We start from the raw sequence: 26,843 nt of genomic DNA on the forward strand, positions 1-26,843 counted from the left end.
AGGTGGAATTGATCCCAGAAGATTTAAAGAATAGGCCTTTTCAGACGAGCAGAGTTCACCTCACACACACACACACACACACACACATTTTAGTCAATTAAACCTCCTATCTTGCCAACAACGTGCACCTTCCTGCACCCGACCCTTCTGTTGCACACTTTCAAACACGCCAACACTTAGCTCAAATGCACCCGAAGGCTTTAACATATCCTGAAAACACACTCTCAAAGTAAAAGAAAGAAAAAAAAAGAGCGACCCCAAAGACATGCATACACATGTACACACACCTGGGAACAAACACACACACCAGAACCCCTGGTATGAACCACAGAATGAGCCTATAATCTCAAGGCTTCTCCACCACTGCGGCGTCTTATCATGCGGCTGAGTTTGTTTCCTCTAAAGCTCAGAGCATCGATCGGCGCTGATGCTGATGCCGGCGGCACTGGGAAGATGTGGGGTATCTGTGTGTGTGTGTGGTGGGGGGCTGGCTTTGCAGGATAACAGCCAACCAAATCAAACAGGCTTACTGGTCGGGGCCTGGCACTAGGAGAAAAAAAAGAAATCAATGTGCCCAGCAATCCATTTACTGGGAGCTGGCCCCTCGGAGTGCAGCTCAACCTGCACTATTGTGTGTTTGTGTGTGTATCTGCGTAGGTGGGACGGATGGACAGAATGGGAGGCGAATTCAGTTTCTAAACTCACACAAACACCAATAAAATAAAAAATAAAGCCTTCCCCCTTTTTAAAATAAGAAAATAAATATAGCTCACATTTAAAGTCTCCTGCTAGTCATGGAGATTGAACATTTTCTTAAGATGAAATATTTTTGGTACTGGTTTTAGTTTACCGACCTGTTTAAGAGGCAGCTGGGCCAGCCATGTGTTCTCCAGCATCTCCTTCCGCTTGGAGGCTGGTGCATCACGGACCTTCAGGAACAGCTCATGAGCTTTGAGGCCACAGTGTTGACAAATGCCTTGCTCTGCCTCCAGCACGCAGGAACGCATGAACGTCTGGCTGGACCGCAGCTGGAATTCCTCCTGGCATCTGGAAGGAAAACGGCATCAAAATGTCTGGACTGGAACTCTAGCTTTGCTATAGCTATGATTGTGCAGGAGAGACCAAATCGAAACACGTCATTGATCTGTTTTCACTATAATTTGTGTAAACTGTGGCAATCTTGTACCTGTGGCTGCAGAATCGAGTATCCCAAGCTCCACCTGTGGTAGGACAGGCCTGCTGGCAGGAGAGGCACAGAGGGACACCCTGACTGTCCACAGCCTGCAGGTAGCTGGGCTCTGAAGATGGATGCTCAACTTCTGCTTTGCAAGACTGCTGGTCCAATCTGCAGAATTCAAGGAGAAGAAAGATGTACTTCAAAAAGATTAGAAAAACACCAAAAAATCGGCTTTTACACCAGATTCAGCAACACTCTTCAGGGTAGAAGCTATTAGTGTGGGCAGAAGATACAATGTTAGCTAATTTCCAGTTTCAGAAATTTCAAAGAAAACTAAATTTTAACAAAGATATGTTCATTCTGCTTATTCAGGCTGCATAGATTAAAGAAGAGATGAGAATAATTTTGGTATGATTGAAAAAATTGTTTTGTTTTTCTAAAGAAATTACAATTTCTACATATCTATATAGGTAGAATAAATTGTTTTGTTGTTATTTATAGGTCCTAAAGAGACATTTAAATTGGATAAAATTGACACTGACACGTCCGATTACTTCTATTTTAAATTATGTAAATAAGAGTGAATTTATATACTGAAGCACCTAAATGTGAGATAATGCAGAAGCAACCAAACTATTAAACGTATCAGAAAACACATGAAATGTTTTTACTGTCAGAAAAAAGCAAAACAGTGTGTGCAATCTAATCTTTTCATTAAGATGACTGCTGCAGCAGCACACAAAGTGAAGTTACCTTACATCAGTCTAAATTCCTGCTTTTTCAGCATCAGTAGAGCAGTGAAAACAGTTCAATACACATTTTCATCCAATACAAATGAAATCAAAGCATTTCTGCAAACACAGACTTGGGGTGGCATATAGCTGCAGTCTGTGAAATACCTTCAGACTGTTTATATTCATGAAGCTGATGTATCATCAGCAACAATCCGAGTGTGGGTGTGTGTATGTGTGTGTGTGTGCATGCTTGTCCTTTTGGCAGGGGACAGCAAATCTGGGTATCTGCCATGTTTTCCCAGCAGGGTGCTAGAGCCACATTGGAGCGGACAGATGGACTGAATTCTCTTTCCCCGTGGTTTACAATTCAGATAGACAGAGACGGGAACAAAGAGCCAGAAAGACACAGCACTACAGAGGAAAATGCAATCATTGAAATAGAGAAGAAAACCTTCTAAAAAAAAAAGAACCTTGCTGCTTCAAAGTTGTGAAGATACCAAAAAATTGGAAGCACCAAGAGACGAACCCAGTGCCAGTACAGTAAAGTGGATGAAAGGAATACAGAAATAGTCTATTTACTGGTGTCCCCAATCTGAAACCGGTCAAGAAAACCTTGGAAAACTTACATTTTAACTAAAAGGAGCAACAAAACCAGAATTCTTAGCAACGTGTTTTATTTTTAGCTTAATTTAAATTCATGCCTGTACGTAGAGAACGTGCGCCGCAGAGCAGCATGGGGTAACTCTCTGTAAATTCATTCTTTAAACCTCGGAAATCACACAACATGCCTTCAGCAAACAGCGCACAGCATGCTAATGTTTACCACCTCAGCTCGTCTCTCTATAGCAAAAGGAAACCAAAGAGAGTAGGGTAGGTCCAGCTGTCAATGAAAACGCATTTTAATTTATCTGTTGCTTCCTGTGAACACAGAGGTGATTCAGAGTTGAAATAATTTAGAGAAACTCCAAATTACAGGTTTTACTCACCTGAATTAATGAACAAATGCATGAAAAATGTAAACAAATTATGTTAATAAAACTGGATATATGAATATGAAATAATTGTACTCAATATAACAGTACAGTAGGATAATATTTCACCTAATAATAAGGCTTTGGATTCGGATCTGGCAGGTGCAACGAAACTGATGCAGATTCTGCTGGAGAAGGCGATTTAGTGCTACTGCAGGCAGAACGCTGTCAGAAACAGGCAGGAGAGCTTCTTTTTCCACAAACAAGTGACTCAAACTTAGAAGGGGGTTGAGCTGCAATATAGATATTGTGGATTTTTGTGCAGCCTCACTTAGACAAAAAAAAAAAATCTAAGCATTTTTCCTCTGCATTATTTCTGATCTTAAAAACATAAACTTGCTGTGAAGTACTTTCTCTCATTTGTTAAATGTAACGGGTTTTTTTTCTGAATTTCTGAAGCGTCACTAGTTTGAAGGCAGACATGCATTATCTCTCGTACAGTTTCTATGCTTAATTCGTATAATGCCTGAGAAGAACATTCAGATATTTAAAACCTGGACTGTTAATTGTCTGTAACAAAACATTAACATTTTTCTCAGCTATAACAACAAAAACATTAGACTTAGATTATTTTCCCCGTCTTTTGCATTTTTTATAAAGAATGTGTACTAAAACACAGAACCAAAACCAGCAGCATAACGTAATTTGAAATGTTCTCATTTCAACACAGTCACTTCCTTGATTGACACAGTGATGCTAGCTTTAGCCTTGCATTTTCACACTCTTGAGCTTTGTTGACTAAGTTAAAGCTGTATGTTGAGCTAAAGCACTAATCCTAAATAGCGCCCCTCAGGCACACCATGAACTCTCTTGTATGGAGCAGCAGTTGTTGTGAATGCTGTGTATTTGTGCGAGAGATGGAGTATTTGCTTTAGGTTTCCATAGAAATATTGCCTCCTGGGGTGAGCTGGTTGCTGCATCTAAATGGGTGGATTGTATTATGGGCTATATTTACTGTACTAACACACTCGGCAGGTCTTTGCGCCTCTGCCATGCGGATCTCCATGGAGACGACTGAGGGGGAGAAAAGGAAAATAGTCTGAATCCCAAAGTGGAAACCACATAAGACAATCCACCTTTATGTGCAAACCATAATAAAGACCAGATATGATAGCTGATCAACTTATAACAATATATCCCTGTAAGTGATGAATAAATCTTGTCAAAATCTCAGTATGAAAGATGCTATTAAGATTTTAAGGACCCTTATCCCACGCAAAATATCCATCCACATTTAACCAACCTCTCTGCAGCAGCCGATGTTTGTGAATTGCCAGATTTCCTCTTTGTGAAGAAGTTTTCCTTGGTGACCACACGGACGCCGCCTCCTTCTTCCCAGGCTTTGCTGAGGGAAGCCTCGGCAACCTCCTCTCTGCTCAGATACCTGGAAATAGTGGATTTGCAGGCGTTACAAACTATGATGGCTTATTAGGGTTGTTGTAGATACCAAAAAAATAAGGACTAGTAATAAATTTCAGCCAACAAACTCTAGAAAAGACTTGGAAATTTCTGAGCGAGAAAAGTCAAAAATCTGCGAGAAAAAATGCAGAAATTTTGATTTTAATCTTAGATATTTTCTAGAAAAATGTGGCAATTTCTGTGTGCTAAATGTTGTAAATCTGCAAGATTTTATCTTTTGTTTAATTTCGAGAATTTGGAATTTTCTGAGATCTAAAAGTGAACTTTTGAAACTTGGAAAAGTGTTTAAAAATTTCGACTTTATAAGCTCAAAAAATGTCCAAATATTTTCTAGAAAATATCTGAGGTTAAACTCAAGTTTTTTCTGACAAATTTTCAACTTCTCAAATTACAAAATGTCCACGTTTTTTCTAGAAGATCTCTGGGATTAAGCTAAAAACCTTTTGTTTCTACCTTACAAATTTTCAATTTTTGGAGCTCAGAAATTTCCAAGTTCCAACTACGCGACACTTTCTAGCTCCAAACGTCGAAAATTTGCCAGAATGGAAATTTGTGAGCTCTAAAAGTCAACTTTGAGAAAGTTGGAAAAAAGTTGAAAATTCTTGGGAAAAAAATTCAAATTTCTTTCTATGAAACATCTGAGATTAAGCTCAAAATTCCTTATTTTTTTCTTGTGAATTGTCAACTTATCGAACTTCAGAAATTTCCATGTTTTTTCTAGAAAATCTCTGAGATTAATCTCAAAATTTCTGCACTTTTTCCTAGCAAATTTAAAATGTTTGGAGCTCAGAAATGTCCAAATAGAAAAAACGTGGAAATTTCTGAGTTTCAAAACGTGAAAATGTGCTTTTAATTTCTTATATTCTAAAAAAAACAAAAACAAAAAAAAAACTTAGAAATTTTCTGAGCTTGTGAAATCTAAACTTTTTGACTTTTGGAGTCAAAAATCTCAAAATTCTTGAATTTTTTTCCTCATAAATATTTTAGTTTGGGGGAGAGAAATTTCCAAGTTTTTTCTAGAAATTGTCTGAGATTAATCTAAAAATCTCAGAGTTTTTGTCTCACAAATATATATTTTCTACCTACAATGTTCCTAATACACTGCCATACATAACAGGTTGATGATGACAGCTGAGTCAGAAGCATTGGGGAGTAGTTGCAGAGAAATTAACACCTAAACCGTCTCTGGCCAGCGATAGCTCTAGTTACATATGATTGGACATTTTAGTCATCCTCTCTGGTCTGCAATAATTTTGCAACAAATACTACATAAGAGGTAAAACTCAAACTCATTAACTCAGAGGCACCAAACTGTGCTTAAATGCTCAGATTGTCCCTTCTATTTCTTATTTCCTATTCCATCTGAGCACATACATTCTGTTTGTCTTCCTCCCTTGCGAATCCCATTACTATTGCTGCTGCTGAAATCTAATTTCCCCACAGGAATCGTCAATCATCTAATCTAATCCCTCTCTCCCTCCGCGGGTTCTCGTGGCCCTTGTAATACAGATGCCAGGCATGAAAGCTGAAATTGCCCACAACTTTACACGCCAATCTGGCAGAATTAAAATGACCCCGGCGTGTCAGAGTTGAGACAAAATACCGCGGCAGAAAAAAGGTGCCAAGATGTTTGCTCTGGAAGGGAGAAAATTGTAGTGGTCTTGAGAGAAAAGTGACCAATCAAAAATATCCAGAACAAACATTAGGGGTCTCCACAGAGGGATGATACAACCCCTCGAACGGTCTCCACAGAGCAATTATCCGTCCTCTCTTCTATGAGCTCTGCAGAAGCTCAGCGGCGCGCTATTTTTGCTCCTTCTGCAGGCAAGTACAAATACAATGACAAAATACCCTTTTGTTTCACCACCTACGTACTAAAACTGTTGTGTCAAAGCCTTTGTCTGGCCAAAACATGTTGACACTTTGAAAAGAAAAACTACCTACTCCTCTCTAAATATAATAAAAATGCAATTACTAAACAAATATACTAAGATCTCAATCTTAGAAGATGTATATTGTAGGGTTTTGCTTTAGTATTAACATGTTTGTGAGGCTAATCTCCGCTATATTCCACCAGAACTGATTAATTTCTCATTTGGTTATCAATATTAATCCTACTATTATAATTTTTTTATATCGTTTGACAATTTGCATGGTTTTATGTTTGTCGTTCTGTTTTAAACCTCTGAAACAAACTTCGTGTTCTACTTAGCCATAAAGAAAAAGGGCTCTATAAATAATAATTTGTGAATTTTAAAGTCCGATTTAATTTAGCAGGTGTTTATTCTATATTTTTACATAGATCAGTGTATGAAAATACCAGTAAATAAATGCCATACATTTTAACTGTAATTAATCACTGTTATAGTGTTTTTCATGATAAAATCATCAAACAGTTACCAATTATGAAATCAGTAATAAAAATTACATTAAATATGTTGATCAATATACTAATTAAAGGCAACTCTTAATAGAAAAGAATATTAATATTTTAATGGAACTCTGTGTTTCGGTTGTTTTGTGGTTTTCTGGAAGTTTGTTCCAGATTTGTGGCGGACAGAAGCTGAATGTTGCTGCTCCATGTTTGGTTCTGTTTCTGTGGACGGACAGCAGAACCAGAACCATGTTATATTATTTTAGCAGAAGCAAGAACATGTGCTGCTTTTCTGTTTAAAAAAAGATCACAATCACACCCGGTATACATCATCAGGGTTTCTCCAAGTGTTTTATAAGCCTTGCGGGCCCCCAGGCTTTACTTGTGCCCCACCAGGCTAATCATTGTTAATTTACTTAAGCATTTTTTAAATGTTTGCATTTTTTAAGACTTTACTGTTGGTGTTCAGGTATTAATCTTCCAATCTTTAAATAACACATGACTATCAAGTGATATTTTCAAATTTCTTGTCAACTTTTAAAAAAATTTAACTCAAAAACATGGCAGACGGCTGGATGAATGACTGCCCTAGTGCCCAACCACCACTGGAGGAATTAACTTTAAGTAGATCCCAGAAAGGCATAGCATTTTCACATATTATGAGACTTTCATACTTGTTTATGCTAAGCGGGAGGCACATAGGGATTAAGAAATCTTTACAAACACAAACAGATGCATCCTAGATGCACAAATGAGAGTTATCATAGGTCCTTCCTGCCTATTACACTGTATAACCAGTGCTTATCATACCAAACTCAGTATGTCTTTACATCCCTGCTGTTATTTGCATAATTTTTACTGTTTTTGTTGTTTTTATGCACAAAAACACTTGCACATATTGACCAAATCTATTGTACATACTTTTCTTAGCTTCTGTACACCTGAATGTCCCAACTGAGAGACAATAAAGGTTATTTCTATTCCAATTTCTGTAACAAAAACTCATAGCAGTTAAATGTAAAAAAAAACGAAAGGAGAAAATAACTGGTCACGTTTCAGTGTTAACTGTGTTGTATCAAGCAGAGAAAAATGGATTTATCTGTGAGATAACAAGCCAGAGAAGACAAAAATACAGATTAAAAAGATGAGGCCAAGAGGCATCTACAGGGTGGTGTGACCATTTTACAGACAATCAACTCTGGTGATGAAGATGTTCACTAATTGCGGAGAGGATCAATAATTAATGTATCTTCCAAGCATTTGTTCTGACACTTGTGTCAATTCTTGGATTTGCTTTGATTAAACTCTACAGCAGCCAGACTCGCAGTGGCCCTGAAACGGCTGAAACAAAAATCAATGAACAGAACGCCTCTCCGAGAAAACACAGAGAAATATTAATTTAATAGTGCCTTAATATGAAAGCAAATTTTCAGCCACAGATGAGATAAATATACTGAGACCGAATGAGTTACTTGCTTTTTCATGTTAATTGGAAGGTGTTGCCACTGTACAACTCTTTTTTATTTTTTCCAACTTGGCCCTGCAGGCTTGGCAGCAACATTTATATGCATTTACACCAACTCCATCTGGCCAGAACGCTTCTTTGGGAGAGATATGGAAAAGAAGAAGACGAAAAAAACACGGCGAAGATGGATGGCAGCAGGCAGAAAGTGGAGGAGAGACACATCAAAGTGGAGAAGTTTCTCTGGAAGCTGTAGGGAGATGAGGAAAAAGGTAAAGCCTTCATCAAACACAAGAGCTTCCTTTGCTTCAAACAGTCCCAGCACAGAGGCGGGATGAAACGAGATACCATATACTAAACTGGAGTCCAACTGCGCTGCTGGGAGAGCGTGGATGTGTGAGCATATTTGCATTTTTTAATGCAGCCAGGAGCCAGGACAGTAATTCTGTATACTGAAGTGACTTCTGCCCCTTTCTGATGAATTATACTTTCTGTTATGATTTATACCAGTGAGAAGAGAAAATGCGCTCTAATTTGGTAACTTCCAATTATATTCTCTGGAGCTGCAGTGTTTCTGCTACTATTTGATTGGGCTTGAGCTTATTTATTTCATTATTAAGGAATGTTACATTGTTTTAATGTTTATAAAAATCAATCATGTCATAATTTATCAAAACTAATCTGATCTGATTATAATTTGACTCAACTTTTAACATTTCTGTTCCCCAAGAAATCCTTAAATCTCCTTGGCAACCATTCAGCTGTACAAAAAACAAGATACGCCTTTAAGACGTTTCTAAGCGTCCATTTCCCCCACTTAGCTCCTTCAGACTAGCCAACAGCAATTAGCAAACACCTGGGGGAACTGCTAACGTCATTACAGGAGCCACTTCTCAGTAAAACAAATATTAAAAACATTGTTAAAGCTTTAATAGAGGAGCAATGTTGTGATGAGGAGTTTTTAAAGAGACAGTGACCCAATTTCAAGGCGCTAAGTTAGGAAGTATAATTTCTTTTAAGTAATATTTGATATTTATTGTATTTTTATAACTACTGAAGTTATACTCATAATACTAACCCTTTAAAAAGTAGCTACAGACACTTTTACATAAATTCTTTTAACAATAAGAGCCACTAAGAAACAGTTATATATGGGCAACAGGAGCACCACAGTAAATTCATATATATTTCCCAAAAATATCTAATAAAATACCCAATATTTTTCTTCTATAGTTTTGACAGCTAAAGTGATTTAAAGACGTGAAAACCAAACAAAGCAGCTAGACCTGTCACAATAACAAACTTATTGTGATAAACAATAATATCAATGTTTTGAGACCATTTTCAAGTAATATAATAACAATAATGGCATAATAATGCAAGAACACATTATCAGAGATCAATAAACTTTAAATTCTAATGAACATTTAAACACTGGAACTGGGAGACATTTTAAAAATCCAAAATAAATAAAGAAAACAACAGAACCAACAAATAAAATGAATTATGAAGTCTCTGCAAACCAAATTATCTTTCAAAAAGAGATAGTTGGGAACAAAAGTCCCACCTGGCAACTTTTATCATCTAGTTTTTGGTAAACTAGAGAAAGAAAAACGATAATCAAGCAAATGAAAACTATTGAGTTTCTTTTAATTTATCATGTAATTAACTGATTTATTGTTTATTACGACAGGCCAGAAGCAGCACAGTCAATACCCAGCAGTCAACCAGATCATTTGGAGGCGACGTTCCACTGACGGCCGGTTGACGCTCAGCTGCAGGCGCGCGGCTGCAGGGTCATGGCGGCAGTGGGAAGCTGACAGAGCATCAAGCTACATCCAGGCGGTTCTGCAGGACCCGGCTCAGCTGTGTGAAATCAAACTAACGAGCTCCTGATTCGCTGTGGCCCAGCTGAAGCTGCCTGATTGATTGCTGCTTTCACAGTACGCACGTTCTGCAGCCTTATTTTCGGCGGCACACAGGAGATATTCTCAGTTGGTTTTTTGATGTGAAGGAAACAAAGAGTTTCTAATTCACATTGGACATGTGCAGACCAATTATCCTGAATATTAAAACACTTCAGAGGTGAACTGACTGCATATTAACAATCTAATTAAGAGTGTTCGAAAACCACGGATTCTTGTTTCTACCCAGGTACACAGAACCAATTTAATACTCTGGAAAGATTGTAATGTTATACCAGCAAAGCTCTTTTCATTATTAGAAACAGTTGGAAATCTATGGAGGTCCAATAATGTCATAATTCAATAAACAAATAGATAGTTAGATGGTCAACTAAGTGTATTATTGTTAATTAATTACAAAAAACTCAGTTTTTATATAATAAAAACAATTCTGTTTCCAAAAATCTTACATAATCATCTCACTATTTAATTATTCCATGGTCTATATATCCATAAAAAAGTGGGCGGAGCTTATAGTAAAAAACAAAGTCAATATAATATGACTAAATTTGATAATTTATACAGGTAAACCAATCAGATATTCTGGATATTTAATGAGCCACTGTAACAGCTTAAGCAACCTTGGAAAACTGCAACACAGGAATTATGAAATGATTTAAAAAAGCTAAGAAATATATATGCTTTTAACATAAAATGAGTTCAAATTTTAAAAAATAATTTTGGCATTTTTGAAATTATTTATTTCCAATTTTTCGCTAAGTGTAAAATATATCACTAACGATTTAAGTGTCTCAAGGAGAGGAGAGAATCACCTTAAACTGTCAACAATGCAAAGACAATAAACCCAACAATGAGCTTTACAAACACACTGTATAGTGAAAAGTGTGAAATCCAGCTGATATTATTGTTGAAATACTGTGTTGAAAAAAAGAGCAAGTTTCCCTGTTATATAAAGAACAATCCATCATGTGAAAATGTGTTTAGCTGCTTTGGAAAAGAGTTTGAAATTTGAGTTTCAGCTTGAGATTTCAATGTACATTGGGAAGCTAGTGTTTCCAGCTGGGGGTGTGGAGTCAGAGAGGTGTGGGCTTTTTATTAGGGAAGAAGAAAGTAATAAGTTATGAAATCAGAAGTGTGGGATCAGACAAGTATGAATCATTCCAGACACCAGAAAATTAGATAACTTGGTCCCAATGGAAGTGCTGTGAGTCTGAATAATCTTGTTAGGATTATTCTTAAACCTCTTCAGGACATTCAGCAGCTACTATCACAAAGTGTGAAATTGTTTGGTTTTTCAAGATGTACTGTCCTGGTGAGAAGATTAGCTTAACAGCAGCTTTTAAGCTTTCTTGCAGTTAAACAAGAGTGAATACATTTGAATTTATTGAGATTTTTTTTTTGTATTTGTATGTCTCTCATAGACCACACTCTGTAGCCATCAATGTACTTCTGGAATAACACCGGCTGAATATCTTCCTCTCGTCTTGTTGGCAGAAATATAGTTTATTCAAAAAGATTTCATTCCTGGGTGCAGACCTGGCTTTTGAGTACAACCTGTAAAGACTCAATAAGGTTGAGGTCGGGGTCATGTTGCATTATTATTAACAAAAATACCTTTGAAGTTTGTTTGAGATGGTTGTCCTGCTAGCTCACCCAGATCTATTCAGTTTCCAACATTTGACTCTAACTGTCTAGACAGATTCTAGGAACAAAATAAACAGGTTAGGATGTTAAAAAATACAGGAATGACTGAGGTTGAGCTGGAAGCAGCTTGAGTACCAGCATACCTCACTATAGTGAAGCTACTTTTGTACCAACATGGACTAAGAAGGTCCAGATCAAAAAAATATGCTCTAAAATGTTCTTAAAACCTAACTTAACAAAACTGCAGCTGTTTGGCCACAATAACAAGTATTATGGGAGTCAGGGTGAGGCTTAATTTTTGACACAGGAGTTTAAGACCTTTCAAGACTTTTAAAAAAGTTTAAAATCAACTTCTAGACCAGGTATGTTAAACTCTAGTCTTCAAGGGTTGGTGTCCAAACGGTTGAACAAACTCCTGAGCATCTAATCAAGATCTAAAGTCCTGCAAATGACCTAAATATTTAATCCAGAAAGCAGAGACACCAGTTCCTGATGAATGGAGTTTGTTAAAACTTGATCCCAACCGGAAACCCAAACATGTTTTGGTACTAGATAACGCTGCCTAACGTCCAACTCAATCCTGTTGAAAACTTGCAGACTATGCCTGAAATACAAATCCCCATAAGTACGTTGTATTCCTCCCATTAGGAGTGTGTGTAAACTTTCCATAAAGACGTGTTGTGGTGGCTCTGAAAGCAGCAGCGCCTTACAGTAGGCAGGATGCAAACTGGATTAAAACCCTCTCACCTCTCAACATCTTTATAAATCACCACAAGTGGCTCCTGATGAAAACATCCAGAGTGTTGGGAACCCGGGCAAAGTGCATAAAGCGTGAAGTATTTGAAAACTGAGAGTCTCGGCGCTGGGAAGGTGAGTAGCGACTGTCCCGCTGAGCCCGAGCTGGAGCTTGATTGGTTCTGATTAGTGAATAAATCAAACAGGTATCAAATCAAGCTGAGCCAATTGCCTCCTACTCGCACCTTGATTAGGTTCATGCACCCAAACGTGCTCCCCAGTCGAGAAACCCTCTCCCTCACATACGCACACACACACACAAACAGGAGTCCACTGTGTAATTGGCAAACTCTCCCTGCCTTTACCCAAGCCAGCTGTAATTAGTGTGCCAGCAACAATGCTTGTTTGTCAAAAAAAAAAACGAACATCTACACACACGCAACACTCATCCCATCCTCCATTATGCCTCAGCTAACACCCTTTGATACACCCACACACACATGGACACACAGATACTATTCAGGCTTTCCGCAGCGCCTGGGGCAGTTAGTATTTACAAATCGGCTCATTTTTCTGTGAAATCTAACACCGCGCTTCTTGGTTTTCTGACACTATGTTGGGAACTGATTCATCTCGCCATTTACACAGAGTTAAAATGTCTACCAACAAGAATGTGGCTTGTTAAATCATTCCTTACTGATTTGTTCGTGGGGCAGACGGGGTTCTTGTTCCCTTGATACAGTTCATGGATTTATCTGAGCTCGCGCAGCTGGCCCTTAGTTAGCTAACGGACGCCATTTAAAATGATGGAAGGACACCAATGAACATTTTTGACCATTTTTATGAGAGGAATGGATCTTACAGGAAGTGCTAAAGATTCATTTAGATTGATCTGGTTGCTAGGAGATGTAGCTCGTTTGTGAAAAGAGGCAATGGCTTACATGAGTACCGCATTTTATCATATTACTTCAATATTACTTGGATTTTACGTGATAGAGAAACACATGATACAAAATATCTGCAGAATGTGGTGGCCAGTGTTTAGTGACTTTCAACACTAAACACTAAAATGGGCCTAAAGACTAAACACTTTCTGCCTTGTGCGGCAGAGAGCTGGAAGGAAGATGAGGAAAAACCCCAAAAATAATAAAAAAAATTAATCAAACATTTTTTAATCATGAAATGTAATCTGTTTTTCAATGAGTATTACAAAATATATGTTAAAATGAGTTATTGAAATGCTATGTTTATAAGGCTGCTTTGCTAGCTCAAGATAGCATAGCTAGCATAGGTAGCAAACGCGAAATGGTCAAGTTTCTGACAAAAAAAAACACTGAAGCGAAATTCCGTGAAAGAGGTGTACGGAGCCTTGTGCCGGAAGAAAAACGGCGAGTGACTGAGGGTCACTGCGCGTAACGGAAACCCTGTAAATTCTAGACACTAACAGGCACCATAGAATTGCACAAAAATCCGTGAGGGACGGCGGAGTCCCTGCTCGAATTTCCGTAAAAGAAATTCGAGCAGGGACAAGGCCCATTTTAATGGGCCTCGTGCCAGAAGCCCATTAAAATGCTGTTTACATCGTTTTAAACTGTGTGATTGTGAGAGTGAGTGGGAATGAAAATAGCAACAGGTATTTTGTTCCATATAATACCGTAGGAGTGTAACAGGTAAACCTTCTATGGATGCAAACTCGACTAAAAACCCACCTGTTTAGGAATGTATTTGAAACGTACTCAATTACAAATTTATTGATGGATCTTGACTTAGTGTCGTGTTTTGATTGTTGATTTTATGTTGCATTGTGTTTCTGCGTTTGATATGATGTAAAGCACTTTGAAATGCCTTGCTGCTGAAATGTGCTATACAAATAAAATTTGATTGATTGATTGATTGATTGATTGATTGATTGATTGATTGATTGATTGATTGATTGAAGGACCGTCAAGCAGCGTTTTTGTGGCATGACACTGCTGTAAAAAAACACCTAAGAACTCATAGCCAATTAAAATAAGCAGGTAGGAGGCAGCAATTATGCTAAACAACTGATTAGCATAAATGTTTTGCATTTATATGAATATGCTAAAATTTATATGAATAAATAGTGAATAAGTGAGGAAAAACATTCTAAAAGTTGATGTTTCTTTAAATATTTTGTAGCAAAGTTTGTGGGTTTGCAAAAGGTTGTTCCAGTCCAGAAGCGAATACTGTTTGTGGCCGGGGGGGGGGGGATCCAGTGTAAAATAAGTCTGGCAGGCTGCCAGGCTTATTATATACTGGGGGGGATCTCGCATCCTTTTGCAGTTTTACTGTATGTTGCTGCAGTCTCAAATCTTTTGCAACCTCCAACAAATTTTCCTCCTGCATTAGGCTTTGTTTAGCTCTGACTAGCTACACATCAACTCTGAACTGCTTTCCCTACTGCATGATTCTGCCACTACCGTGCTCTACTCTAAGGATGGCATGCAGAATTTTGAGGACCTCACAGAAAAGCTGGATTTATACGGAAACTACAATAAATAAATTCATATTCACTAATAAAATAACTTCTGAATGCAACAGTTAAATTAGACTTTACTTAGGTGTAGCATTTTAAGAGTTTAAGAGAATTTTTTAATCAAACCACATTGAATTTAGTGGTTTTAAATGTATAAAATGTAGCAAAGTTAAGTATTTGTGATTCCATATTGGTGGAGGAGTGTTAGGATCTGACCTGTTGGTGCTGGAGTGGGGACGTTGGTTGGCGGCCAGCTGCTGCAGGCCCAGGGTTGGGCTGTGGAAGAGAAAAGCACTGCGTCGCAGCAACTTCTGCTTCATGGCTGCCAGGCCGCTCCACTCCTGAACGAATCTCAGCACCTGCAGGGGAGGGGAGAGAGTCGCGACAACTCACTTTACGCTCAGTTTCAATTTGAAGCTGCTGGAGCCTTCATCTTCATCGCAAATTGATGCCTCGGACGTCGGGAGCTTTTTCTAAAAGCAAAACATTTTCTCATTTTTGAAGCTGCTCCTCGAGCTCAAAACAAACAATTCAAACTGAGACCGTTTTCCAGACAGCCGAACAAAACTCATCAAAGCAAAGGAGAGATGTGTATACTTTTAGCCAAGCGGAGCATTCAAAGAAAATCCAGTGAAAATGAAGCAAATAGGACTCTGGTCACCAAAGTTAATGGGCAATTCACCAACATATATTACACTTGAGAAGTGTTTATCTTTATGAATGATGCACACTGTCAAAAGATGACATTTTTGGGCTGTTTTTGCAGCTTATGAGGAGCGGTTTGGTAAAAATGTTCATATAAAACTCGACTCATTTAAAAGCAGGCCAGTTTGGCAATAAAATGGGACTAATGTCACTTCTTCTGTATCCTTTAACAACATAATTCCACTTTGAAACACTATTTTTCAATTCAGAAAAAAATCTCTTTACTGATACTTATGAGCAGTTTTAAATGATTAATAGATTCAACAGGAAAGAACTGTTCTGTTTTTTCAGCCAAATTTCCACAGTTCTGCTCAAGTCGTGCCTAGAGAGTATAGCTGAAATATTAGACATTCAAATGGAGTTTTTATAGCAATTTATTTCATGCTTGTATTTTTTCTTTAATTACAGTGGCTGCAGCAGAACTCACAGAGCACTGCTCCCCTGTCCAAGGCGCATCACCGCCCACATTAAACTGTTTGCCTGGTATTGATTGCGAGGGACAATCGGAGGGTAACGGGGCATAAATGATGGGTCAGACGATGGATGCAACTCACGCCTGGGTTTTACAAAGCAACATAAACAACGCGACAGGTGGGACGTCTGTCAGCAGCTCTGATAGCGCTGCGGCAGATTCCAGGATTTAATACATGCGGGGTCGTTTGAGGCGATGATCCGTCTCCTTTAACGACCCTCATAAAACCGTACTTTCTCTTTTTGCTGTTCTCCCCGGCTATGAGGAAGCCACTTCTTCCTCCACCCCCCCCATTCCTAAACACCAGCATTACCGTCCCGCTCAGGGCTCCTGCACATTTTTTATGTCAAAATTTGGAGTTTTCTTTCCCCCAGAATCAAATCTCCAGAGGTCTTAGTGGGTGTTTAAGGTCTCATTTACTGAAAATGTTTCTCTTGTGATCCAGCTTTAAATATGGAGTCAAGCAAAAAACACAGACTGGGGAGGGAAGAAAAACAGATGGATGAATGAAAAATGATGAATTGATGGATGGATGGATGATAAAACACAAACAGATGGTTTGATGGAAAGATAGATGAAGGTCTGATGGATAAGTGGCAGAATAGATGAACTGTTGGACAGAGGGATGGACTGTGTTTTCCTTTTCCAAACTTTTCCAGATCTGGATCCTGCCTAAATCAAACTTTAGGTAATCCTGTCCGTTTAAGAACCGGACGCCCTTCAGGCCCTGGAGAGAGAGAGAGTGAGTCCACAGTCCATCCATCCGTCAGGCTTTCAACTCTCTGATCGGAGGTATTATTAGTTTCACTCGACGCTCACATGCATATATCGGGCAGGCTTAATAAGCCCCTTCACTGCCTTGCGTCTCTTTTTTATTTGGACAGTGGAATTAAGAAGAGATCTCCGAAGGATGCCATATGAACTAAATTATCTCTGAAATTTTGGGAATTCCTAAAGCAGCCTGTGATAAAACCAACTTTCAACTCCAATCTGGAGTCGTCGCAGAATTTGATTTCATCGTTAAAGTTCAACTGAAGAAAAACGACAAGTTTTACTCTAAAGATTAGCTCTAGTTTAATTTGCTTTTAAATTCTTTTCCACTGCAATGACAAATTAAGGAGGTCCTTCGCTCTGGTGTGAGCACTGCAGCCCACACACACGTCCATGATCTTCAAAGAAAAGAGACAACACACACACACACTCAATCTCTGTGCCCGGCGGGAAGGGCAGACCTGTATTCGATTTTCCCGGTGCTGGCTGAAGGCCTCCGGCAGGTCGTCCCAGTTGGTTAGCTTGATGTCCAGAGGGATGAAGCTCAAGTTCAACGGCGCTCCGTCCTAAATGACGAGGAGACAGAGATGTTGGCGGGAGCGTGAAGAATGGTTAGTCACCAGAGAGTGGGTACTAATATTAGTCATAAACATCGTAAAACCATATAATATACAAGCATGCACTGCTGTGTCCCGTCTCAGGTGCCTCACAATCATCCACAGGTTTTGGTTTGCTTCTGGGCGCTCAAGAACAAAGGCGAAAGATCTTATAAAAACGCTGATTGAAATAATTTTGAAATAACTCCTAATCCAACATTGGTAGAAACAAATCAACAACAAAGTACGACCAAGGTTTCCCCCAGAAAACTTGCTAAGCCCGGTGGTTGGGCGCTAGGGCAGTCATTCATCCAGCATCCTGTCATGTTTTTCAGTTAAAATTTTTTTCATGTTGACAGAAAATTTGAAAATATCACTTGATAATCATGTGTTATTGAAAAACTGGACGATTAATATCTGAACACCAACAATAACATCTTAAAAAATGCAAACATTTAAAAAAAACCTAAGTAAATAGGCAATCCTTGGCCTGGTGGGGGAACAAGAAAAGCCTGGTGGCCCGCCAGGCTTATAATACACTGGGAGAAAACCTGTACGACTTTAATTCCAAATCTCAAAACATAACCCTTATGCACACAAGTGGGCATTTCAAATGAACAATGACTTGAACAATTTGTTTTTACATCAAACACATGTCTATCAATACCAAAATATTCAAATAAGTCAAGTGTAAAAATGTACTCAAATAAATCAATACCTATGACTAAAAGTAGGCTCAAGAAACAGTTATTCACTCCTCCGACTGAAAAACCCAAATTGTCACTCTGTAATTAGAAACCCAATATCCAGAGTTGCAGAGTTCACATGCAATTAGTTTCATTATGTACCCTGTCTCAGTTTGCACTAAAACTTTGGTATCTTTAGCCAAGCAATCAGATTTCTAATTACTAACTCACAAAACTTGAATCCAATTACATTCAAGTTCTCTAATCTGGCCACACTTTATTCTTTATTGGTTTCCATGGTGATTCCTGTGGTAACCAAGCAGCTCGTTAGCAATCTCAGTTGTTTTCTCTCTTTTTTTATGACGCACGTTTGAAGACGGTGCTTCTTCTGTGACACTTTGCATGCATTAGCATCAATAATAGGCAGAAAAACATGCATATACCAGTAAGACCGTACCTTCCTGTAATTATAGGTAATCACACTGCAGCGGTTTGGTGGTAACAGTATAATCATTGGGGGGAAAAAAATAACCCAAGTAAAAAACATTTTCCCAGTTATTACGGTTTCATTAGCTCTAACTACAGTCAATTTGAAGCCTGGGAAGCCACTTACCCTCAGAATTAACTCCAATCAGCCAATAGCCACTGTGCCACACACTGGGCTCATTTTACAATGGGCGGGGGAAGGTTGACCACTGAAATGCCACATTGTGGAGCCACTTCAGGGCCGTAGAAGAAAGGAAAAAGGATAAAGTCTAAAGGTTAATACCTGCCAACCGCCGACACAGGGATTTGGAGATGTATATCAACATTAGGAAGTCTTTCCTGAGCTGCGACGGTCTTGCTCAGAGCCCCTTGTGTTTATTTGGATTATGGGAAAATAAATATCATGGAGAGTCAGGGGAACGGTGCAGCTGGTTGTGCTGTAACAGCATGGAGCAGGATTAAAGCTAGATGTTGGAGGAAGAAGAGCGTCTCTATCTTCACTAACAAGCAAGAAGGAGCAAACAGTTTTAGACATTTACCTGCTCTTCACCACAGTCTTTCATTAGAGTATTCCCAACTTTATTATTTACTTACTTTAAATAAAGGTTAACTCTGTAACAAACCAGTTCACAGTTAGAAAACTACAGAAAGTCACAAAGTCTCCATAACAACGGATTGTTTCAGCGTGATGCTCGGAAAAAACTTTTCTGTCCAACAATCAGAAACGTGAACATGCGGAGAACGCCAAATTCCTCCAGGACTTTAACTAGCACCACATGCTTTGGTCAAATGAGATTAAATCTGAGCTTTTTGGAAACAAGCACTCCAGGTGTAACAAAAGAAAAGCATCTGGGTTTCATGTTACTCCTCCAAAAACCATGGGAACTGTAAAGTGCTTAGCATCATGTCAAGACATTTAAAATAAAATCGGAAGGGTCTTTGAGCATCAAAATGATCCAAAACAACTAAAAAACAGACGAGTTAGATACAGAATCCAACATTTCCCAAGACTATAGAAGCTATAACAAAATCTGTGGACTGAGGTAAAAAGAAGCAAGCAGGAGGGATTGCTGCAAAGTCAATGACTCGATGAAATTGCCTGGAATTTTTTACACAGAAAGTTTTTTCTTTCATTGACACAGTACTAGCTGAATCAGAACTTATGTGCTAGTATGTATTTTTTTCCTGTAATTTTGACTTGTGTATGGAAAAGTTTTTTAAAAATTACCAAAAACATAAATAAATAAACCTGAAGATAATTGACTGAATCTTTTCTATCCGAATGTGTTAGAACAGCCTAGTCAAAGTCCAGACCTAAAAAAAACCCAAATGAGAATCTTTGGAAAGGCTTGAAAACTGATGCTCACAGATGCAAAAATTTAGCATTTTTCATTTTCTACTTCACAGTTACACTCTACTTTGTCTAAAAAAAACAATAAAATACATGAAAGTTTTAAAATAATTCACAGGGAATGGGTAGTTTTTCATCCTAGACGTAAAGCAAATGGCAACAGTTACCATTTCACCAGTAGAAAATGGACATAAAACACTTAATCCACCCGATATTTTTCCTCCAAGCCCGTCTGACAAATCTTCATCTGATTTTGCACTCAACAATGCCCCTGAGTGAATTAGACGCCTGGCCCGGGATTATCCCAATGTGACAGCTTTGCAGCCAAAATTCCACTAGTTTATCATTTAAACGACAACGGGGGACATTTATCTCAATGGCTTATCGCCTCCGCCCCGCATACATGACACTTGTCTATTGCCGCCGGAGAAATGTTCCTCAGTTCGGCGCTTTGGTCCGCTCTATTTAAAACCCTCTCGTCTCTTATCTGCTTGAGCGGGGAAGGAGCTCGAGCCCTCATGAATGAAACAAAAGGCAGTTAAGTATCACAACGCGATCGATGCCGAGGTCTGTTGGCAAGCGTCACTCGGATAGGGTGCCAAGAATGCACAGGACTGCAATTAGAGTCTCGCTTGGGTAAAACTGCGGCTTGTATTAATCTGATGGGTGGAGGGAGGCAGCAGAAGGTTCAATTATGAGAACATTTGACTTGATGACCAAATGAAAGCCAAAATGTCTGCAGATGATCGCTGGGTTTAGCTGCTTCTTCAAGGTAAGCAGCAAATGCTTTGCTAAGGACTCTTTACTCAGCAGTTTTAAAAGGAGATCGTCAGAAGGCATAGACAAGTCAATTCAATCTGGATTTAATTTAACTATAATCTAGTCTTTTTGATGGGTCAAAATGAACTAAATCAAGGTTTCCCCAGAAAACTTGCTATGCCCAGTGTTTGGGTGCTAGGGGGGTCATCCATCCAGCGGCCCGTCATGTTTTTCAGAAAATGTTTAAAGTTGACAGGAAATTTTAAAATATCTCCTGATAATCATGTGTTATTGAAAGATTGGAAGACTAACACCTGAACACCAACTATAAAGTCTTAAAAAATGTAAACATTTTACAAAGACTTAAATAAATAAGCAATGCTAAGCCTGGTGGGGACACAAGTAAAGCCTGGTGGCCCGCCAGGCTTATAAAACTCTGGAGGAAACCCTGTAAATATACCTTTTAATGATTTATATTTGACTGGGTGTCATTGGATAGCTTTATAACCACCTACAACAGCAATAATATGATCTAACTTTCTTCTACATAACTGCTTTGGGCTGTCAAATGAATTTTCTGACTCTACTAAGGATCCTTGGAGTTTGAAGTCACTTTATTACACGCATCTCTTTAAAACTGGATTAAAAGTCCTGTTGTTGACCAATCATATCCTGTTTTCTGATGGTCACACATTCTCCTCAAGAATCAAGAGTCATTGTCACAACTTATTTTGGTTTTGTCTGTCCAGTTGTTCCAGAAATCTTATGGTTTCCTGAGATGCAAATCTGCAAACCTACAATGCCATGAAGAAGTATTTGCCTTACATGTCAATTCTAAACCTTTCTCTGTTTAATTCCAAGATGGAAACAATGGTGTTCACTGCTGCTCTCATGTTAGATTGTTTTCCAAGAAGTTACACTTTAACCTCATCAATCCAGTGAAGACTTTCCCAAAAGTCTTGCCCAATGTGAGAAGAGTCAGCGGTGGTTTTTGCCTTGAAACCTTCTATTAGGGGTGTAACAAGGTAGCCGTTCGCGGTAGGATTTTACAGTGACGAAGCGTTGAGGCAGAGTCAGGTGGAAAACAGCAGTGGTTTAATTCTTCACACAACATCAACCAACACTTCACAGGTGAAAACTGCAGTCTTAAATAGTCCCAGCTGTGACGGATCAAACCACCTTAATTCACAGGGGAATCTCAATTCATCAATATCCACTTATTTAATTAAAATACCTTTTACTAAATATAAACATTTCTATTTACTTTTTATAAATATTTTATGTTTTATCATTACACCAGATGAAACACCACAAAACCCATAAACAATTCCCCCCCACACACTTTTCAATGGCCTCTCCCGGAGACTATATATGGTGTCTGGACCCCCGGGGCAGTATTTGTCCAAACACCCTGGAGAGGACACAGAAAAGACAGGTGAGTCACTCTACACTAGCACTCCACACCCAACAGATTATGCACAACACATTTGCTCAGTTTTACCCACTAGTAGCTCATTGCTCTGAGTAACAATTATCCTCCCTCCACAGGCAACCACCTCACTCGTCAATGAGGAGCAGCTGTGCAGAGCCCAGAACAAAAGGCTACATGCTAATGTCTAAAAATACTCAATAAATACAATTAAAACTTCTTGTGTGCAAATTGTTACTGATGTGCAAATCTATGCTTAAAGTGCAGTGCTAAATAAAGTGCTTGTTAATAAAGTGCAAAAATACTTTAAAAATGCAATACAGTGATTTCAGTAAAATAGTCCCAGTAATGAAGATCTCTTCATTACATTTCCTCCCTCCTCTCTTAAAAGCACAGTACCTCAGTCCTCTGACACTCTGGATAAACAGTCAGCAACCACATTAGACTTCCCTGGCTTGTACTGGACTGTGAAGTCAAATGGCTGCAGTGACAAGTACCATCCAGCGATACGGGCATTGGCATCCCTCATTCGTCTCAACCACTGGAGGGCACGATGGTCCGTCTCTAGAATAAAGTGACGTCCCAAAAGATAATACCTCAGGGCCTCAATAGCCCACTTCATGGCCAAGCACTCCTTTTCCACTGTAGAATATCTTGTCTCCCTGTCAAGCAGCTTCCGACTCAGAAACACCACAGGTCTTCTTTCACCGTCCACCTCCTGTTGAAGGACAGCTCCAAGTCCCACTCCCGAAGCATCTGTTTGTAAGATGAATGGCTTAGTGAAGTCTGGTGTGTGCAAAACAGGATGAGTACATACCGCTTGCTTGAGATCTTTGAAGGCTCGATCACAATCTTCTGTCCAGCACACTTTGTTGGGGGCTGCACCCTTTGTTAGATGGTTCAGTACAGCTGCTCGTTCGGCAAAAGAAGGTATGAATTTCCGGTACCAGCCCACCAAACCAAGAAATCCTCTCACCTTCTTCTTTGTAGTTGGAACCGGGAAGGAATGGATTGCGTCCATCTTCCCCACTTGAGGCTTTATTTTCCCAAATCCAATGACAAAACCTAAGTACTCCACTTCTCTCTGGGCTACATTACACTTCTTTGGGTTAACAGTCAGTCCAGCCAGCCTGATGCGGTGTAGGACCTCCTGCAGGTGAATCAGATGCTCCTCCCAGGACTGGCTATACACCACAACATCGTCTAAATATGCTGCAGAAAATGCTGAAACATCTCTCAGTACATGATCCATTAAACGTTGGAATGTTGCTGGCGCACCCTGTAGCCCAAATGGCATGACCCTAAATTGGTACATACCAAAAGGAGTTTTAAAGGCGGTCAGCTCTCTTGCCTCTGGTGCCAACGCCACTTGCCAGTATCCTTTGCACAGATCCAGCGTTGTGATGTAGCTTGCTGAACCGACTTTCTCCAGTAGGTCGTCCACCCTGGGCATCGGGTACGGGTCAAAGTTGGACACAGCATTTAAATATCTAAAATCTATGCAAAATCTCAGGGAGCCATCTTTCTTTGGTACCAACACAATCGGGCTGCACCACTCACTACTAGACTCTTCAATTATACCCAAATCCTGCATCAGCTTTATTTCTTTTTCCAGTACTGGAACCAACCGCTCTGGTATGCGATAGCTCTTTTGACGACTCGGTGCATCTTCTTTCAGCCGAATCTTGTGTTGAACCAGTGATGTAAATCCTGGAACTTCTTGAAAGAGCTGAGGGTCCAAGAGAGGTTTGATTTTGTCCTGCTTAGTAGGGGACAGATGAGAAATGTCAACCAAAGCACAGTCTGACATGCTAGTTGGAAAAAATTTTTCAGTCACCTCCTCATCCTCAACTGCTCTCACAAATAACTCCTGGTGCACAGGCTCCTGTCGGCTGTGGAACTCTTTCAACAAGTTGACATGAAAGGTCTGATGCTTTTTAGCTCTTTCCGGCATGTACAGTTCATAAACCACTTTACTCACTTGTTTGGTGATCTCATATGGTCCATGCCATTTTGTCAGCAGCTTGTTGTCGCTGGTAGGAAGCAGTAACAGAACCTTCTGTCCTGGCAAGAAGACTCTGTCTCTGGCCTTCTGATCGTACCATGTCTTTTGATGTTGTTGAGCTGCTTTCATGTTGTCCTGTGCAAAAGATGCCATTTCCTGCAATCGCTCTCTCATGTTGATGACATATGCTGCAATGTTTTCCCCCTCTGGCTTAGCGTCTTCCCAACAGTCCTTCAGTAGATCCAACGGACCTCTCACTTGACGCCCATACAATAGTTCGAAGGGTGAGAAACCTGTGGACACTTGTGGTACCTCCCGGTAAGCAAATAACAGGTACGGCAACCATTGGTCCCAGTCAGCACCTGTGTCAGAGACAAACTTGCGCAGCATATTTTTGAGAGTCTGATTATATCTTTCCACTAGCCCGTCCGTTTGGGGGTGGTAAGGGGTGGTCTTAAGTCCCTTAATTCCTAATAATTTATAAACCTGCTGCAATAGTTTGGACAAAAAGTTTGTCCCACAATCTGTGAGAATTTCTCTTGGTATTCCTACTCTAGAGAAAAACTGCAGGAGACAATTAGCAACATGTCGGGCTTTAATGGATCTGAGAGGAAAAGCTTCAGGGTACCGTGTAGCATAGTCACATATCACCAATATATAACGGTAACCTGTCGAGCTCCTTTCTAATGGGCCCACAATATCCATGCCGATCCTTTCAAAAGGTGTTTCAATAATTGGCAGCGGTTGTAGCCGGGCTCGCGCTACTCCTCTGCCTGAAGTCAACTGACATTTTTCACAGGAACTACAAAATTTAGAAATCTGGGTGTACATTCCTGGCCAAACAAACCGGCTACTGATTCTACTCAGCGTTTTATGAAAAGCCATATGACCTGCCCACGGAATTGAGTGGCCCAGCTCCATAACTTTGTGCCTGAACTGTTGTGGAAGGGCTAATGTTTCACACTGTCCCTTCTTCTGATATAAAATACCTCCCTTGATTATGTACACCGCATCTTCCAGGAAGTCTAACCGGCGCTGATTAGTTCCTCCCAATCCAGTTACTTTTTCAAACCAAGGTTTTAAAGTAGGATCATCTCTCTGTAGTGCACCTAAATCTGAGGGAATATCAAACTCAAACAAGTTATTTGGCTTAGACAACTGTTCTATCCCTTCATCACCTGAGCCTTTGAATTTCTCCCTTCTTTTCTGAGCTTTTGACTTTTTAGTTTTTCCTAGCCTTGTCTCCAGAGACTCCCCAAAAAAGGGCAGCTCTTCCAACACCGTCTTTGAACTTTGAGCTCTTGTGACTACATTGCAAGGTTTCAATGGTTCTACTGGTATATCAGATGTAGGACCTAAATCCCCTGCATCTCTGTTGGTAAGCACTTGGGGTTCATAGTCTGACTGGTGAATAAGGTCAAAGAGAGTGGGAATATCATTACCAAGTATAACTGAGTATGGCAAAGAGGGAACTACAGCTACTTGTACCAGGTATGTTTGACCTCCCACTGTCAAATACACCTCAGCACTAGGGTAGACATGTTCATCTCCATGTACACAGCTTATTTTAACCCCCACCCCACTTAGCTTTTCTTCTGAGAGTAAGCTAGCACGCACTAGAGACTGGAAGCACCCAGAATCAAGCAAAGCTTCTTCTTTCTGCCCATTAACTAGAACAGAAACAGTGCACACTTTCTTTTCTACAGCCTCAATAGCTGGTCTTGGAACTGAACACAAAAGTGATGGCTTTGATTTAAGGGTGGGGCAGAAGTGTTGTGTATGGCCAAAGCCATTACAGTTGTAACATCTAATATCTTGGACTGAAGACTTGGGAAATGACTTTTTAACATTGGGAGGTCTTTGGGAAGGGAACTGCTTTGAACTAGAAACATTTCTAGTCTGACTTTGACCAGAGCCCTGTTCACCCCCAGTGGACTTACTTGATAAGGCATAGTGAGTCTCTCGGCCAAAATAGGTGCTCTTGCTCCCCTTCCTGGCTGATGTGAAGACCTCCGCAAGAGTAGCTGCTTCTTTTGCCGTCTTCGGGTCACGCTCACGTATCCAGATCTCCAACTCTGGATTAACCATTCTTAAAAACTGCTCCAGAATTATCTGCTCAGATATTTCTTGCACAGTAGATTTATCAGGTTTAATCCATCTTGAAAACAAGTCTTTCAATCGCACATAAAGTTCACGTGGCGTCTCACCTGGTTCAATCTTCAGGCATCTGAAGCGGCGTCGATAAGTGTCAGCAGTGATTTCATATTTTGCCAGAATTGCCTCTTTCACGTTGTCATAGTTCTCAGAGTCAGCCATATCCATTAGAACATAGGCTGTGCGGGCCTTGCCTGTCAGCAGAGGAACAAGACGGACCGCCCACTCATCTCTAGACCAACGACACACCTGGGCCATCCTCTCGAACGTCATCAGAAAATGCTCAATGTCGTCATCCGTGGATAAGGGAAGAAATCTTGGTTCAATTATGGACCTGGAACCATGAGCTACCTGGACATCACCACCATCTGATTCTTCTTCATGTGCTTCAGCTGTTGTGGGTTGATCATGTGCTTCTGATACATCAGGTC

At 39.7% G+C, this 26,843-nt stretch overlaps 1 protein-coding gene across 2 annotated transcripts in view; it reads right to left on the minus strand.

Moving 5' to 3' along the window:
- zranb3 (zinc finger, RAN-binding domain containing 3) overlaps positions 1-26,843 on the minus strand; it is a 98,190-nt gene that overhangs the window by 18,749 nt on the left and 52,598 nt on the right. For both annotated transcript variants that reach the window (XR_004338201.1, XM_032556039.1), the window contains exons 16-20: positions 17,408-17,512; positions 15,215-15,357; positions 4,186-4,326; positions 1,187-1,345; positions 855-1,047 (exon numbers count right to left, since the gene is read on the minus strand). Coding sequence is in view for 1 of the 2 variants with exons in the window: in XM_032556039.1 (XP_032411930.1) it covers positions 855-1,047; positions 1,187-1,345; positions 4,186-4,326; positions 15,215-15,357; positions 17,408-17,512 (741 nt within the window). In the remaining variant the exon portion in view is untranslated. The remainder of the gene's footprint in view (positions 1-854; positions 1,048-1,186; positions 1,346-4,185; positions 4,327-15,214; positions 15,358-17,407; positions 17,513-26,843) is intronic.

This window comes from Xiphophorus hellerii, chromosome 24 (genome assembly GCF_003331165.1).
Source record: "Xiphophorus hellerii strain 12219 chromosome 24, Xiphophorus_hellerii-4.1, whole genome shotgun sequence".
Lineage (NCBI taxonomy): Eukaryota > Metazoa > Chordata > Actinopteri > Cyprinodontiformes > Poeciliidae > Xiphophorus > Xiphophorus hellerii.